Consider the following 16,939-nt stretch of genomic DNA (forward strand, 5'->3'; position numbering starts at 1 on the left):
AGCCTGCAGAGTCATGGAATTACACAGCTGCACCTCCAAACTCACTGTTTTGTTTTTCGTTTTCTTGGTACTGGGCTTTAAAACAGAGACTTTGAACTGACCTACTTTCCCACAATGATATTTTAGTTAGAATTTATTCTAAGATATTGTTGCTAAGCCACTAAACTGTACATACTGGGCTTGAACATAAAATTGGCTCAACTTAGCCTCCTATAATGCAGGGGAAATAGATGTGTTCTTTTGTGTGCAAGTCAGTAATACTTTGTTTTATTTTATTTTATTTTGTAGTTTTCAGACAGGATTTAATTTTTCAGGTCTTGCTGGACTTGAACCCACTCTGTACACCATTTGACCACTGGCCTTGGCCTCAAGTGTGCTAGGATAACAGGCAAGTGCCACCATGCTCGGTTTTACTGTAATTTCAAGATGGAAATAAATTTTCATATATTTTTTCACTGCACTCAGTCACAAAGTGATGTTATTATGTGTGCAAGAGTTTTCTTACATCAGAGTTAGCATTTTCCATCTTTAAAACCCACATGCTCTATAGCAATGTTACATGGCTTCTATACCTGTTTGTTAAACATCTTAAATTAAAAACAGTAGGACCCATTTGATGGCATCTCTGCAATACCTCCCAACTGGCGTCATAGTTGTTAGAGATGGTAAGCTGGCTGGTCAATAATATATTTCCATTGCTCTCTTCTAGGGCCTTAGCACAAGGATCAGAAGCTCCCCAAACAGGAAGGGGCTGAGATTTCACAACACTCATAAGCCTCTTTGTAGGGGGACTGAAATTCAAAATACTAGTGACTTCAAGGGTAGTGGCGTCCTGGTAGGAACAGATGCAGAGGTATGGATCTGTAGCCACTCAGGTCAGAGAAAATGGGCTAAAATAAGAAGGCTTCCTCATAGCCAGATAAGGGCTTTGGGCCTGAGTTGGTCTTCATGGTTTAGAACAGGGCTCTTCAGATTGGCCACAGTGGATGTTACACACAATACTTCTTCTTGTAGATCTTTCAGGATGAGTACGCGGAACCCACTGACACTGTACAAGCTGGCCAAGCAGAGTCTGCTGAAAAGTGAGACCATACTGAGCACTGCTCTGCAGGACCTGTCCACCCTGATGTACCATGACATATTCATGGATGCCTTCATGGGGGAACACAATGAAGTCCTCAAGGTGATGGTGCAGGCATGGCCATTCCCTTACCTCCCCTTGAGGACCCTGATGGATTTGAGGAACTCAAAGTCCACACATACTCAGTTTGGAGAAATCACACCACAACAGAAAAACCTACAGAGCTTAGAAGCCCTACTGGATGGAATTGACACACAGCTGTCACAAAAGTTTCAGCACAGGTGAGAGTGATACAGATATACTGGAAGGACGGTACTGGGAATCGAGATAAGGGACAGTTGGTGTCAAGGAGCAAGGGAGACTGAAGTGTGGGCAGCTTCTGATGTTGGGGAGAGCGCAGAGGTCTTGGTCTTTGCTGTGCACCACCTGGGAAGGGGCTTCCTGATGAGAAAGCAGCATGGGCATGGTGCAGAGAACTCAGGAGGAGCCTGCACCTTCCTGCTCTTACAGGAACCACAAGTTGAATCAAGCTGCATCCAAATGATAAAAGTTTAGAGAAGGGAGAAACAAGAAGGCAGAAATAGTGGTTGTGCCTCTAATGCCCAGGAGATAAGGAAAAAAAACAGTGTAGGAAGTTGGGCCTTTATCTCCATTTTTAGGCTGCATCCTGTTTCTCTCCCTACCCAGCAGGTGGAATCTGCAGGTGCTGGACTGGAGGGATGTACACAGGGAATTCTGGACTCTAGGGCCCACAGCAATGAGTGCTGCCCACTTGACAGATGCCAGGAATAAGAAAAAAGGCAAGCCTTGCTTAGGTGAAAAGCAGCCAATGCTGAGAATATTCACACACCTTTGTTTTGAATACTGGAGTTCGTCTTGTGCCACCCATGACAAACTACAGCTCTGCCTCTTGAAGTGGGCCAGCAAGAGAAAAGCTTCAGTGCGCCTGTACTGTGAGAAGGTGACGATCAGGTCCAGTGATATCCTTAAAATCCTTAAGCTTCTGCGAACTGTGCACCTGGACTCTATCCATGAGCTGCATGTGTTCAGTGACTGGAATCAGAAAACCATGAAAGCATTTGTCTCTCAGCTCAAGAAGATGACCAACCTTCATACATTTCACTTCAGATGCTTAAGCACAGAGGAGTTCCCTTCTCCCTCCAAAAACAAGTGGTATTCACGACTCTATGCTTCTCACTTAGGACAGATGCAGAGTCTTCAGGAGCTTCACATGGAGGAAGTCTTCTTCCTACGAGGAGCTCTGCATAAGATTTTAAGGTGAGTGTGTGATAAGTTCCCGTGCATATTCATGGTTACAGTAAATACTAATAGGGCATATGTGCCCATCTGCTGGCCTAGGGGAAGAAACTGGTAAGTGGGAAAATCAATACCATCTGGACCATGGCAAGGTCTCCCATAACCTCCCATGTAAAGCAGGGATTAAACTAAGCTACAAGTTCTGAAGCAGGTGCATGTCTGAAAGCCAGCTGTCATAGAGCAGGCAACTGAGGGCAGATTATCTTTCTTCCCTAGGAAGACTATCTAGGTAAAGTACTGGGAAAAGGGAAGAGACAGCACTCATGGAGAGGCAGGCCACACACCTGAACACTCAACAGGTGACTGCTTTGCAGCTGTGATGGGAAGTGGTCCATTTTCTATGTCCTTCTTAGGGAAAGACTGCTGAGTGCTTCTCATTGTTACTTTTCTGATTGCTAGGACAAAATATGCAACACTCACAAGTAAAACAAGTGGAGGTTTTTATTAGCTCATAGTTTTACAGTTTGCAGTCAAATGTCAGCCAGATCCAGGGATTGCAGAGAAGAAACATTCCACCAAATGGCAGGAAGAAAGCAGCAAGCTGCCTTCCTTCTTCCCTTTATATTCCATCCAGGCTACAAGCCTATTACTTAGTGCCACACACACCCAGGGTGGTGCTTCCTAGTTTAATAATTCCATGAACTGCTGGCATGTGAAACCAGTCATTGGGCTGATCCAGGTATCACCCTGGACATAACCACTTGCACAAATATCCACCAGTCAGTATGTAAGGCTTTGAACAGATGGCAACATGAAAGTCATAACAGTGTCAAGGCAGGGCAATGAGCTTATGGGAAGCACAGGAGTCTGGAGCTGAGGAGGAGGAGGAGGAGTGCAGGGCTAGCAACAGGGACATACGTTTCGCTGAGGATGTAAGGCCAAATACAGTCCAATGGCCTGGTTTCATTCTTCCTGCAATTCACCCACTGGCCTCAATGGGCCTGCGCTATGACTGTGCTTGGCAGTGAGCACGGCACACTGCAAAAATGGAGACTGAGCCCATCACACATGTGATGGTGACCAGAAGGATGAGTGAGTTCAGCACGCAGCATTCCAGGGACCATCAGATGGTGAGAGGAATGTTGGAGCTACACTGGCTCTCCTGCCTTGAGGTCATTTCCTAATTCCCCTCATTTATCACCTCCATTCATACCAAATGACTCTTCTCTCTCTGCAGGACACAGACCCCCTTGAAGGCCCTCTCCTTGAGTTCAAGCCCCTTGAAGGAATCTGACCTGAAGCATCTGTCCCAATGTGCAAGCACAAGCCAGTTCAAGTCCCTGACTCTGAGCTGGATTTCAATGCACTCATTCCATCCTGATACCCTCCGAGTTCTGATACACAATCTGGCCAGCACCCTGGAGACCCTAGCCCTAGAGCACTGTGAGTTCACAGACACCCAGCTCCTTGCCATCTTGCCTGCCCTGAGCAGCTGCTCAAGGCTCAGGACTTTCAGTTGCTGTGGGAACTACTTTTCCCTGAGCACCCATGAGGTCCTGCTATGCCTGACTTTAAGAATGAGCCAGTAAACCCAAGGTCTGTATCCTGCCCCACTGGAGAGCTATGAGTCCAATATTCCAACACAGTGTGTACACCCTGAGCAATTCGCCCAGGTCTGTGCTAAATTGACAGTGCTGTTGAAGGCCATAAGACCTTCTCTTAATGTCCAGATCTGTACCCACTCTTGTAATTTTGACATACCATGTCAATTCTACAGACTGGAGCCCAGAGGAAACTGGGTTGTCACACAGGAGTATCACTATTGAAGTAGCCTTAGATGCTACCATGGTGTACATCTTCAGCATGGTGATTGTATTTTCTTAATCATGATGTCCCCAGAAAGCCTCTTGCATTGCCTGTTGGGGTCTGTGGGAGATGCCTGTATCATGGAGGTATGGTTAGCAATGCCTGGTCAATGGAGCCAAGGCCATGAAGAAACTATCTCCGTTCATCCTCTGTTCACTTCTGTCTGTGTCCCACATCCAGCTTATGAGCTTTTTCCCTCTGCCATGTACTTCTTCCATGCTGGTCAGTCAAATTGAATTGTAACACTAAATAAACTTTTCTCCTTTGAAATTATGAGTGTTGGGTATTGTGTAATATGAAAGTGATAAAAATGTGTTAATCCTCTACAAATATTTATCAGATGGTCATAAAGGAAACCTTTTAGGTATGCAAGAACACATTCATAATCCCAGTACTTTGAATGCTGAGGCTCCATAGTGAGACTTTGTCTTAAAGATAACTAGATACACAGGGGGACAAATGAACAAATCTTAATGTAAACTCTTTCATGAAGAATCAGTCCAATTCTTGGCTTTCCAATTTGTGGTTTATTACTATGTTTGCCATGTGTCATAATAATATTCATCTTGGTTAGGGAAGCTGCCTTTATTTCTTTCTTTTTGTTACTTAGGGAATTGAATTAAGGACCATCATACTGAGTTACCTATCGCTCTTTATTTTTTCATATTTTTTTATTTTTTTCACATGTCTGTTGTATGCAATGGTCAAGTTCAGCACGAGGAGCTGGTACATACACATAATATACCTTAAGTGACTTTAAGTCTCATTCTCTTCCCTTCCATCTCTTTGTCTTTTTCTTTTTTTTTTATCGGTACTGGGGATCGAACTCATGACCACACACTTGCAAGGCAGGCGATTATGCCGCTGAGCTAAATCCCCAGCCCCCTCCCTTCCATCTCTTGATTTTCTGCTACTAGTGAGTTTACTTTTTGAGACAGGGTCTCGCTAAGCAGCTGAGCTGTGCGGGCTAAGCTCAACCTGTAGTTTTCATGACAGCCTCCATGTGTTCTGGGAGCACAGGCATGCACTGGCACATCTATCTTGGCTTCCCATATATCCCTCAGCCATTTCCAATGTTTAGAGGGGAACAAAGCCATTGGACAGCACCCTGTCCATAGGGATGAGCTGTAGGAATTCAGATCCTTACTCCCATTTTTCAGCCCTCTGGGTAGAGACACGGGCCTGATGCAGGCAAGACCAGTAGTCACTCCTGAGCTGTACTCCCAGCCACTCAAAACTGATACATCACAGATTGATATGTTGCATATAATTATCTGGTTTCTTTTATATTCTGTTTTATAATCATGAATCTAGCTCATATCATTAAAAGTCACAAATTATATTAAGGGTAGGTTAAGTTTGTTGCTTTCTAGGCTGTGTTTGTTTCTATTGGTACTACTGCAGCCAAAATTGATATAATTGTTCTAAACAGCTGCTGAATTCATGGTGCATGTCTCTGATCCTGGTGAATTAGGAAGCTGAGGTGTAAGTACTGCACGATCAAGACTAGCACAGCCAATCTTCATTACCCTATCTCACAAGACACAGATTAAAATACTTGAAGAAGATGTAGTTCCATGGTACTGTCCTAGGTTGGAGCTACAGTACTGTGCAAAGGAACAAGCAAAAGTCTTTGCGATAAATTATATTTTCTGAAGACAGTATCTTGATAGGTTGTCCAGGCTGGTCTTGGACTAATTGTGTAGAACATTAAGGCTTCTAACTTGTGGCAATACAACTCCCTCTACCTTGCAAGTGCTAGGATTCCAGGCATTTGGCACTGCAACATGGAGCTTCTCTGTCAGAAAGTGGAAAGCAAAGTGCATTAAAATCATCAGTTTACCAACTCTGCTTTGATTATTCTTATGGCTTGGTCTAGATGTCTCCCCAAAGCCTCAGTGATCATATGTGGAGCTTTTCCAGAGAGGAATGAATTTTCAGTGTGTGACACTATGGAGGACCACCGGCATGATTCTTCTTTAATAAAGATCAGTTATCTCCACTTGGCCAGCTCTGGCCCTGTCTTCATGTACTGATGTGCACAGAGATGCATGTACTGATATGTACTCATCTGCCCCTTTGACTGACTTTAAGCAATGTAAAGAAGGCTGGCTGAGACGCTGATGTTTCATCTATGAAGCCAGATGGCAGTCACTGTTTTCCCACCACTGTACTGAAGAGCCACCACTCCACAAGGGGTTGAGCTTGAGGTAAGAGGCTGTGACTTCCCAGGGCATAAAAGTTGCACATCACAGCTGAAACACCAACCCCAAAACATTAGATATTATCTCAACTGTGTTATTCAGATTAGGCTCTGTGCATATAGCAGAGGTGCTTTGGGGTTTCCTACCCACCCCACAAGATTCACATATTTCCTGCCATTCTCACAGTTACACCTTCTTAAACCACTCCATTCTTCACAATTTAATAAAATCCTGGTGAGGCCCTGGGTCAAGTCATTTGTTCTGGTGAACCCTGAACTCCCCAGAATTATATTTTAGTGTCTTTATTCTTGCCATGGGTTGCACTGGAAGTCATAGATTGGAATTAACTCATCAGAATTCCAATAACTTTTCTATGGGATTACAAACATAAACTTCCCAGACAGAGACAGGGCCCAGAAGGGCTCTCTATCACACTGGGATTGGTTCATGGTGTATTATTAGGCTGAAGGGCACTAGGATTAAGGGTGTGGGGGCCACCCATCCTAAGTAGTTGGATAAAAATCACACATAGAAAGACCTGTGGCCGGGTTGGAGATATAGTTCAGCCAAATAAGCGCCTGCCTGGCAAGTGTAAGGTTGTGAGTTAGAACCCTGGTACGAAAAAAAAAAAAAAAAAAAAAAAAAAAGAGCTGTGTTCATCCCTTCTTTTTTTTGCCCACCGTGAACTGCTTTTTCTCTGTGATACCTGATTTCTGTGCCACATTGCCTTAGAGCCAACAGATTATGGACTGAAACCTCTACAAACTGTGATCTAAAGAAACCTTTCTTCCCTTAATTTGTGAGTGCTGAGTAGTGGAAATGAGGAAAGTAACTAATACAGTTGTACCCTAGAAACTTCTTTATCATCCTGGAAGACTAGATGCTATGATTCAAGACACAACACACTTTATGTTCATTATGTACACTATAGAGACACATGAACATAGTCCACCAACTTCATCAACAACACACTCCTCTGTTCCTGAGAAAAGGGGAGAGCAGAGACACAGTGCACAAATGCAACAGTTTTCCATGTGGCCAGCATCTCAGGATTCCACACAAAAGCAGAACTCTGACACCCAGCAGGAATGCAGATGGGAGCACAAGACTGATTCCATTCCTAATGCAGCTGATTCCAAGCTGTGGGACAAGCTTGCCCCCTGCTGGTGATTCAGGCCAGGTGAGAGCAATTTTCAAGAACAGGACTGTACTTCCTGTGGTAGTTTTAAAAACTATTATGAAATACTGTTTCAGTGCTACTGGTGTTATCTTTTACATAAATACCGATGATATGAATTGCTTTTTAAAATTACAGAGGACTCCTTATAACCCCAGCAACAGGGCAGGCTAAAGAAGGAGGATGGGAATTTTCAGCCAGCCCAAAAAGCTCACCAGGTCCTGTCTCAAAATAAAAATGTGGGCAGTGTGTGGTGGTGTGCACCTGTAATCCCAGCACTCCTGAGGCTGAGGCAGGAGGATCACTGTAATTTTAAGGCCACCCTGAACAGTATAGCAAGACCCTGTCTCTCATACATAAAAATATTAAAAGTGAGGATGTAGCTCAACACAAATGTAATGAATTAAGTTGTCTGTACTAAAACCAAATACATAATTATATCGCTCTATGCCCCAGGCTAAGCTCAAATTTTTAACACTGCTGCTTAAACCTCCCAGAGCCCTGGGATTAAATATTTGTAGCACCAAGTCCAACTGAAATTACTTACATATGGCTAAAAGAAATGAATCATTTTTCATGAACAGGATTAAAATACCATGAATGAGTAATTGAATTTTCTCAGATATTTTATCAATTGAGATGCAGTTCAGATTGGCCTTGAACTCACTTTGGAGCCCAGGGTCTCAAATTTGCAGTGATCCTCCTGCCTCATCCTCCCAGTGCTGGTATTGTAAGACTGAACCATCATGCCTGGCTTGTTAAAATAATCTTTTGTTTTTCACGGAATTTTTTTACAGAAAGTCTTAGTTTTTAGAGCAAGCTGATTCTGAATTTATTATGAACCTAGGCTGGCCTGAAAGTCTTGGCTGTTGATGGATTTTGAACCCTCAAGCCAATGTTGCATTTGTCATGGATTTTGAGACCCTAATCCAATCTTTCCTCACACGTGGTCACAGTACTGCAGCTGTCAAATTCCCAGAAACCTAAACATAGGAAAGAAATGAAGCTGTCCAGGTGCCACTCGGAACCTGCACTATTACCCTCGATTTTGTCTGGAGGCTCCTCACCAGAAATGGAGCCTTGACCCAGGAGATGTGTCTGGGCATTTAGAGGTCCTAACTCACCACTTCCCAGAGCCTCATTACAAGAAGTGGAGGGATTAAGACTCCCATTTTTGCTTTCTTTTAATCATATTTTTCATAAGAAATGTAATGCTCGATCTGCTTCCCCATCCCGGTTGCACTTGGGAGAACTGTGCAGCTTCCAACAGGTGGGCGGGCTCACGCTATCCCCGGAGCCCAGCCTGCTTGGGACTTCCGCACCTCGCCAGCAGTGTGCAGAGGAGCGGCTAGGCGGATCTGGGGCGGCTGCATCAGCCTTCCTGTGTGTCTGGAGGACTGTGGATGTCTCAGCGGGCAGGGGAACATCGCAGGTTCCAGAGGCCCCGTGGCCTGTGGTGAGTCTGCAGCACACTCTGCCCAAAGCCCAGATTGTTCAGGACCCTCCAGGCTTCCGGGTGCAGTGAATTGGAGAGGTGGGTTTGAGGTGTTTACATCCGCGTCTGCATCCCAGCTGTGCTTGGAGAGCTGTGAAGCTTCCAACGGACAGGTGGGCGCACAGTGTCCCTGAGGCCCAGCTTATCTGGAACTGTGGAGTTCTGAACAGGCAGAGGAGGGCCATTGGTTCTGCAGGCCCAGTGGATTTGGGTACCGGGATGCCAGAGTTTCAGGAGGGGCAAACATAGAAGGGGATTTCCAACAGACCCTGAGGAAGCTTTCAAATAACACTTGAAACACAGAAATATAGGAAAGTGACAAAATGAAAGACCAAATTACAACCTCAAACCTCCAGCTCATCTCAAGAACACTAGGAGCAATGTATATAGAAGAAAATATATGCCATTCACCTCAAATATCGGACACAATAGCTACTGAAATTAACAAGCAACTCCAGGAAGCTTTAAAGAAATTCAAACTAGAAATAATCTCCCAGGTAAAAGAAGAAATGATAAAAGAAATGAAAGAGATTCTGAATATATCTAGAGAGAACAAAGTTAAAAAATTGTAGGAACTAAACAAAAAGATAGAATCCCTAGATGAGCAATATAAGAAACAAACAGAACACATAATGCAGATGCACAGAGATATACAGGAAATAAAAAAGCTCCACTGAAAGTTGTAAAAACCACTTCAATGAAAGTGAAGATAGAATTTCAGACCTTGAAGAGAGGATTGCAGCTAGTGAACAGGAAAGGAAAGATCTTTTAAAAACAACAAGGAATCAGGAAACAACAATTCAACAACTGCAAGACGTTGAAAAGAAAAATAACATAAGAATGATAGGGATTAATGAAAAAGAAGGAGACAACATAAAGGATGTCAAGAGGATATTTAGAGAAGTAATAGCTGAAAATATCCCAAGCATGAGATCAGAAACCGACATCAGGATCAGTGAAGCATATAGAACTCCAAATAGTCATAACCAAAATAAAACTACAACCAGACATATAATAATCACCATCCCAGAAATCCAACACAAGAATAGATTATTAAAAGCTGTCAGAGAGAAAAGACAGATCACTTATAAAGGAAAACGTATCAGAATCACAGCAGACTTCTCAGCACAAACAATAAAGTCAAGGAGAGCATGGAGTGAAGTATTCCAGATCCTAAAGCAAAATGATTTCCAACCTAAACTGATGTACCCTGCAAAACTATCATCCAAAATTGATGGTGAAATATAATACTTCCATGACAAAGAACAGCTGAAGAACTTCATGAACACCAAACCAACCCTGCAAAAATTATTGAAAGACAGTTTACATACACAAAGGAAAAAACCACTAAGCAAAGCAGATAATTAAACAGAATAGAAAGATAAAGGTGCAACAGCAGAGTGATAATATGTCAACAATAAACCAGCATTCAACAGTTATAACCATTAATGTAAATGGTCTCAATGCACCAATCAAAAGAAACAGACTAGCAGAATGGATCAAGAAATGAAATCCAAACATGTGCTGTTTACAGGAAACCCATCTAACCCAGAAGGATACTCACAGACTGAGGATGGAAAACAATACTCCATGCAACAGGAATCCAAAAAAAAGCAGGAGTAGCCATTCTGTTCACAGACAACATGAACTTTAAACCAACAATGACCATAAAGGACAAAGAAGGTCACTATATACCCGTAATGGGAAAACTCCAAGAGGAAGAGATAACTATCTTAAATATATATGCACCAAACTCCAGAGCAACCAGTTATATAAAACAACTATTAACAGAAATGAAAACTCAAATTATCAGTAACACAATTGTAACAGGAGACCTTAATACGCCATTGACACCAAGGGACAGATCAACCAGACAGAAAATGAGCAAAGAAATAACAGAACTGAATCATACCTGTGAACAAATGGGTTTGATAGACATATACAGGATGTTCCACCCAACAACATCAGAATACACATTCTTCTCAGCAGTACATGGATCATTTTCTAAAATAGACCATATATTAGCTCACAGAACATATTTAAACAAGTGCAAAAGAGCTGAAATCATCCCTTGCATGTTATCGGATCATAGCGCTCTGAAATTAGAAATTAATGATAAAAGATACTGCAAAAATCCCACAAACACATGGAAACTGAATAACACACTCTTGAGTAATCAGTGGGTCACAGAGGAAATTAAAGAAGAAATCAAACAATACCTAAAAGAAAATGAAAATACAGATACAACTTACCGGAACCTGTGGGATGCAATGATAGCCGTCCTGAGAGGAAAATTTATTGCACTGAGTTCCCACATCAGGAAAACAGAACGAATACAAATAAATAACTTGATGCTACACCTCAAACAGCTAGAAAAAGAAGAGCAAGTCAAGCCCAAAGCCAAAAGAAGAGAGGAAATTATAAAAATCAGAGCAGAAATCAATGCAATAGAGACTAAGAAAACAATCCAAAGAATCAACAAATCAAAGAGTTGGTTCTTTGAAAGAATAAATAAAATCGATAAGCCCCTAGCCAACCTTATTAAAAAAAAGGAAAGAAAAAGCTCAAATTCATGCAATAAGAAATGAAAAAGGAGAAATCACTACAGACCCAATAGAAATACAGAAGATCGTCAACACCTACTTTGAAAACCTCTACTCTCAAAAGTTTGATAACACAGAAGAAATAGACAGATTCTTAGAAGCATATGAAGTGCCAAAGCTAGATCAAGAGGATGTAAAACTGTTGAATAACCCAATCTCTGTTACTGAAATTGAAAATATAATTAAGTCCTTACCCACCAAGAAGAGCCCAGGCCCAGATGGATTCACTGCAGAATTCTACAAGAAATACAAAGAAGACCTAATGCCGACACTCCTCAAACTGTTCAATGAAATTGAAAGGGAAGCAATCCTTCCTAAGTCGTTCCTGGAAGCAAATATTACTCTAGTACCAAAACCTGAGAAAGACCCAACTAAAAAAGAGAACTATAGACCGATCTCCCTAATGAACACAGATGCAAAAATCCTCAATAAAATATTGGCAAATAGGATCCAGCAAATCATCAAGAAGATTATACACCATGACCAAGTGGGATTCATCCCAGGAATGCAAGGATGGTTCAACATACGCAAATCAATAAATGTAATCCACCATATCAATAAAGCCAAAAATAAGAATCACATGATCATTTCTATAGATGCAGAAAAAGCATTCGATAAGGTCCAACATTTATTCATGATAAAAACTCTACAGAAAATTGGAATAGATGGTCTTTACCTCAATATAATAAAGGACATTTATGACAAACCAACAGCCAGCATCATTCTAAATGGCCAAAAATTGAAAGCCTTTACTTTAAAATCAGGCACAAGACAAGGATGTCCTTTATCACCACTCCTATTTAATATAGTACTGGAAGTACTAGCCAGAGCAATTAGGCAAGAAAGAGAAATAAAAGGGGTAAAGATAGGAAAAGAAGAAGTTAAGTTATCATTGTTTGCAGATGACATGATACTCTACATAGAAGACCCCCTAAACTCCATTGAAATACTCTTAGATACAATAAATAAATTCAGTAATGTGGCTGGATACAAAATCAATACTCAGAAATCAATAGCATTCCTATACACGAACAACAAAATTACAGAGAGGGAAATAAGAGAAACTGGACTATTCACATTAGCAAGCAAAAAAATGAAATATTTAGGAATTACTCTTACGAAAGAAGTGAAAGACTTATACAGTGAAAACTATAATACACTGAAAAAGGAAATTGAAGATGATCTCAGAAAATGGAAAGACATCCCTTGCTCATGGATAGGAAGAACAAACATTGTGAAGATGGCCATTCTCCCAAAACTCTTATACAGATTCAATGCAATCCCAATAGAAATACCATCAACATACCTTATAGATCTAGAGAAATCACTCCTAAATTTCATCTGGAACCAGAAGAGACCTAGAAGAGCAAAGGCAATTCTAAGCAGCAAAGGCAAAGCAGGAGGCATCACAATCCCTGACTTGAAATTATACTACAAAGCAACAGTAGTAAAATCAACATGGTATTGGAATCAAAACAGAGGTGAAGATCAATGGAATAGATTAGAAGATACAACCACAACTACAAACACACTCAACCACCTTATCTTTGATAAAGGAGCCAAGCAGGTTCACTGGAAGAACGATAGTCTCTTTAATAAATGGTGCTGGAAAAACTGGCTCTCCATTTGCCGAAAACTAAAGCTAGACCCATGTCTATCACCATGTACTAAATTAAAATCTAAATGGGTCAAAGATCTGAGTATTAAAACAGAAACACTAAATCTATTGGAAGACAAAGTGGGTAGAAACCTTGGAGACATAGGAGTAGGTAGAGAATTCATGAACAGGACTCAAACCGCACGGGAAACACTTCCCAGAATCAATAACTGGGACCACATCTTATTAAAAAGTTTCTGCATGTCAAAAGAAATCTCCAGCATAGTGAAAAGAAAACCCACAAACTGGGAAAAGATTTTAGTGAACTCTCTCTCAGACAAGGGACTCTTGTCTAAAACATATAAAGAAATAAAAAAACTCAGACCTCCAAAATTCAAAGATCCAATCCAAAAATGGGCATCTGAGATGAATACGCAATTCTCAGATGAAGAAATGCAAATGGCAAATAAATATATGAAAACATGCTCATCATCATTGGTCATCAGAGAAATGCAAATTAAAACCACACTGAGATTCCATCTCACTCCTGAAAGAATGGCCAGGATCAAGAAAACCAACAACAACAAATGCTGGAGAGGATGTGGGGAAAAAGGAACTCTCCTGCACTGTTGGTGGGAGTGTAGACTGGTACAGCCTTTGTGGAGGTCTGTCTGGAGGTTTCTCAAAAAGTTGGGATTGGAAATCCCATTCATTCCAGCTATTCCACTTCTAGGCATATTCCCAGAAGAACTGAAAGCATCATACCACAGTGATTTATGTGCACCTATGTTTATAGCAGCACAATTTGTAATCGCCAGATCTTGGAAACAACCCAAGTGTCCATCAACTGAGGAATGGATAAAAAAGTTGTGGTATTTCTATACAATGGAATATTATTCAGCTATAAAGAAGGATCACATTGAGATATTTATCAATAAATGGGCGCAGCTTGAGACCATACTCATAAGTGAAATAAATCAATCTCGCATGTATGAATACCGAATAGTTTCCCTAATGTAAGTAATGATTCAAATATATGAAAATATGTGGCAATCATGATTCCCCATTATGTGGCCTTGAAGCCTTATAAAATTTTCACTTATTAATTAGAAAGGCTTTATTCCGGGCTTCTTGATATGGAAATATTTGAAGCTATAGTATATGAAGTTTTATCCAAATATCTCAAGGAAAAAGACAGACACTATGGTAACTATTATTCTTTAAAAAAATTATTTAGTTATTTCTTATGTTTATTTTAATTAAGGGAAAAATTTAAAAAATTAGGATATATAATAGTAACTCTTTTCGATTTCCTATTAACTTGTTTTGAAGTCCTGTAATGCTCCCATGATCTTGTTTTGACTGATTAGACTCTGTTCCATTCTGTGGGATAGTATCAGGTCCGAGGGTATAGGCAACTACTTTGAAGGCAGTAAGATTCACTAAGATGCCCATTCTGGTTTGACTATTGTCTCCTTTGGAAGTCCTGTAATGTTTACAATGTCTAAGTTTTATTGGTCTTGTTCTCTACTGTTTTGTCCAACTTTGTAATATCTAATGAGATAGACAAATCTTTTTAAGGAAACAAGAGACAACGTTGATAACTATTGTTAATAACCGTATACTCTGTTCTACATCATGTGCTAAGTCTATCCTTGGTTTTCACTGACAGCTTTGTTCTGCCATATTTGACTTTATTCTCCCCCCCCCCAAAAAGTAATAAGAACTAAGGAGTAATAAAATCTAAAATGTGTAAATTTTGTTGTAAAAAGAGAGGAAGGGGAAAAAAGAGCTCTAACGGATATAACAGCAAGTGTGTATAGGGATGTTGAATAGCTGACTATATTAATGTTTTTGGATCATTGAACACAGCTGTTTGTAGTCTCTCTGTTTGAATGTCTACTTTGTATTCTTTGATACTGTGATTTGAGCAACTATTTCCAAGATGATAATATGTAATCTATTAACGGGTGATTTCTTACTGTTATGCTTTTTTTTGTAGTTCTGTATTATATGTAACCTTACACTGCTTTGTTTTGTTTTGTGTTTTTCTCTTTTTCCTCTTAAATAAAAAAAAAAAGTGCGTTGTTTGTGTATATATGGTACTTTATGACATTTTTGTTGTTGCCATTTAGTTTTGTTCTTTTTTTTTTCAACTCTTAAATACTTTATTAAAACTTTTAGGCCAAGCAGTGGTGGCATACGCCTCTAATCTTAGCACTCAGGAAATGGAGGCAGGAAGATCACTGTGAATTCAGTGCCAGAATGACCACATTGTGAGTTCAAGGCCAGCATTGATTACATAATGAAGCCTTGTCTCAAACAACAAAAACAGAAATATGATTTTCAGTTAGGAACCCAAGCTTTTTCACTGACACTTTAAACAACATTGGCAAATACAGACAAAGCTCCACAAGGTCATGGAGCTCACTGCTCCAGGCAATTTTGAACCCTTGACTGGGACTATCCTCAGAGCCCTTGTGTCTCCTGGACTTGTTCTTCCTCTAGGGTTTAAAAATGCTTCCCAGTAGCCCACACACAGTAAATGCTGCCATGAGGTCCCTACAGCTACAGGGTACCAACCTTCCTGAGTGACACTGGAGGCTGCCTTGGATCTCTGAAGGCCAGAGGACCTCCTGGTGAACATGGCATATAACTCCTCTCAGCCCAGGCCTTTAGGAACAGCAGTAATGGGAAGCAAGGTGATGTTATTAGGAAAAGGGGAAACACTAATCAGAAATACACTGAAAAGTGAAGTTGAAAACATCCATGAAAGCAAAACAACTGAGCTGTATCAGTGGCTGTAACCTCTCTGTGAACATAAGGCCAGATGAATTTGGGAAATTCTTGATGACCACATCAGTGAGAAATCAACTTAAACTTAGGTTTTCCTATGAGTTAGTAGGTGACTGTGGACCTAGGAATTTTCCAACCAGGTAAGCAAGGAAAAGGAACATTTTGGACTAACTCATTGGCTCCAACTTGTTTTCCCATCACTCTGTAGGCTGCTGCAAATGAACACAACTTTAGCACAAGTGCAGGCATAAGCAATGCCCTGAACTCAAAACAAAACAGAAACTCAGCATTGGAATGTTGTTGAGATCCATTGCTAGTAATTTTAAAAAAGGAAGAAAGAAGGAATTGAGGAAAGAGGGAGGTAAGTAAATGAAAGGTAAAAGAAAGAAAGCTGGGCTGAAAATATTTGTGTACACTCAATCCCTAATTCAGAAACAAATTCTACTCCAAGAATAAGTTCATTCACCTGATTTATTCTTAAGTGCAACAAACTGAGTCCCACAAACCTCTCAGGGAAATATACAACTTCAAGAATAAAGAACCCAGGGGGAGGTCTGTTCACACCTGTGAAAGCTGGCAACTTGAGTGTTCCTGAGTCAGGGCCTTACAGCTGCATCCAAGCCTGATTACATTTGTTTTTTCTCCTTTTTGTTTCCTATTTTTACTTGTGATGAGATCTTGCTAAGTGAATAAGTTACTCAGGCTGGGCGTGAACTTCCAGTGACCTTCCAGGCTCAGCCTCCTAGAGTTCTGGGATTAGAGGGGTGGGTCACCCAGCCTAGCTCATAAATTCTTCTCCAAAGCAAAATGACAACAAACTTAAGATCTTACTTCAATTCATTTCTATTTTGAAATCCAGTGAA

General features: G+C 40.8%; 1 protein-coding gene across 1 annotated transcript; it reads left to right on the forward strand.

Moving 5' to 3' along the window:
- The first annotated feature begins 1,024 nt into the window (after positions 1 to 1,024).
- Positions 1,025 to 3,927, forward strand: LOC111757216 (PRAME family member 5-like). The gene is made up of 3 exons (XM_063235226.1): positions 1,025 to 1,362; positions 1,772 to 2,359; positions 3,576 to 3,927. Exons 1-3 carry the CDS (start codon positions 1,025 to 1,027, stop codon positions 3,925 to 3,927), a joined length of 1,278 nt encoding a protein of 425 aa, XP_063091296.1.
- Positions 3,928 to 16,939: the final 13,012 nt, after the last annotated feature.

This window comes from Cavia porcellus, unplaced genomic scaffold, assembly GCF_034190915.1.
Source record: "Cavia porcellus strain 051 isolate PalLab524CR breed Dunkin Hartley unplaced genomic scaffold, mCavPor4.1 scaffold_25, whole genome shotgun sequence".
Classification (NCBI taxonomy): domain Eukaryota; kingdom Metazoa; phylum Chordata; class Mammalia; order Rodentia; family Caviidae; genus Cavia; species Cavia porcellus.

Coding starts and splice junctions, on each gene's coding strand:
- LOC111757216 (XM_063235226.1), top strand. CDS start 1,025: ATGAGTACGCGGAACCCACTGACACTGTACAAGCTGGCCAAGCAGAGT. Junction 1,363..1,771: donor TCACAAAAGTTTCAGCACAG/GTGAGAGTGATA, acceptor CCTACCCAGCAG/GTGGAATCTGCAGGTGCTGG. Junction 2,360..3,575: donor GCTCTGCATAAGATTTTAAG/GTGAGTGTGTGA, acceptor CTCTCTCTGCAG/GACACAGACCCCCTTGAAGG.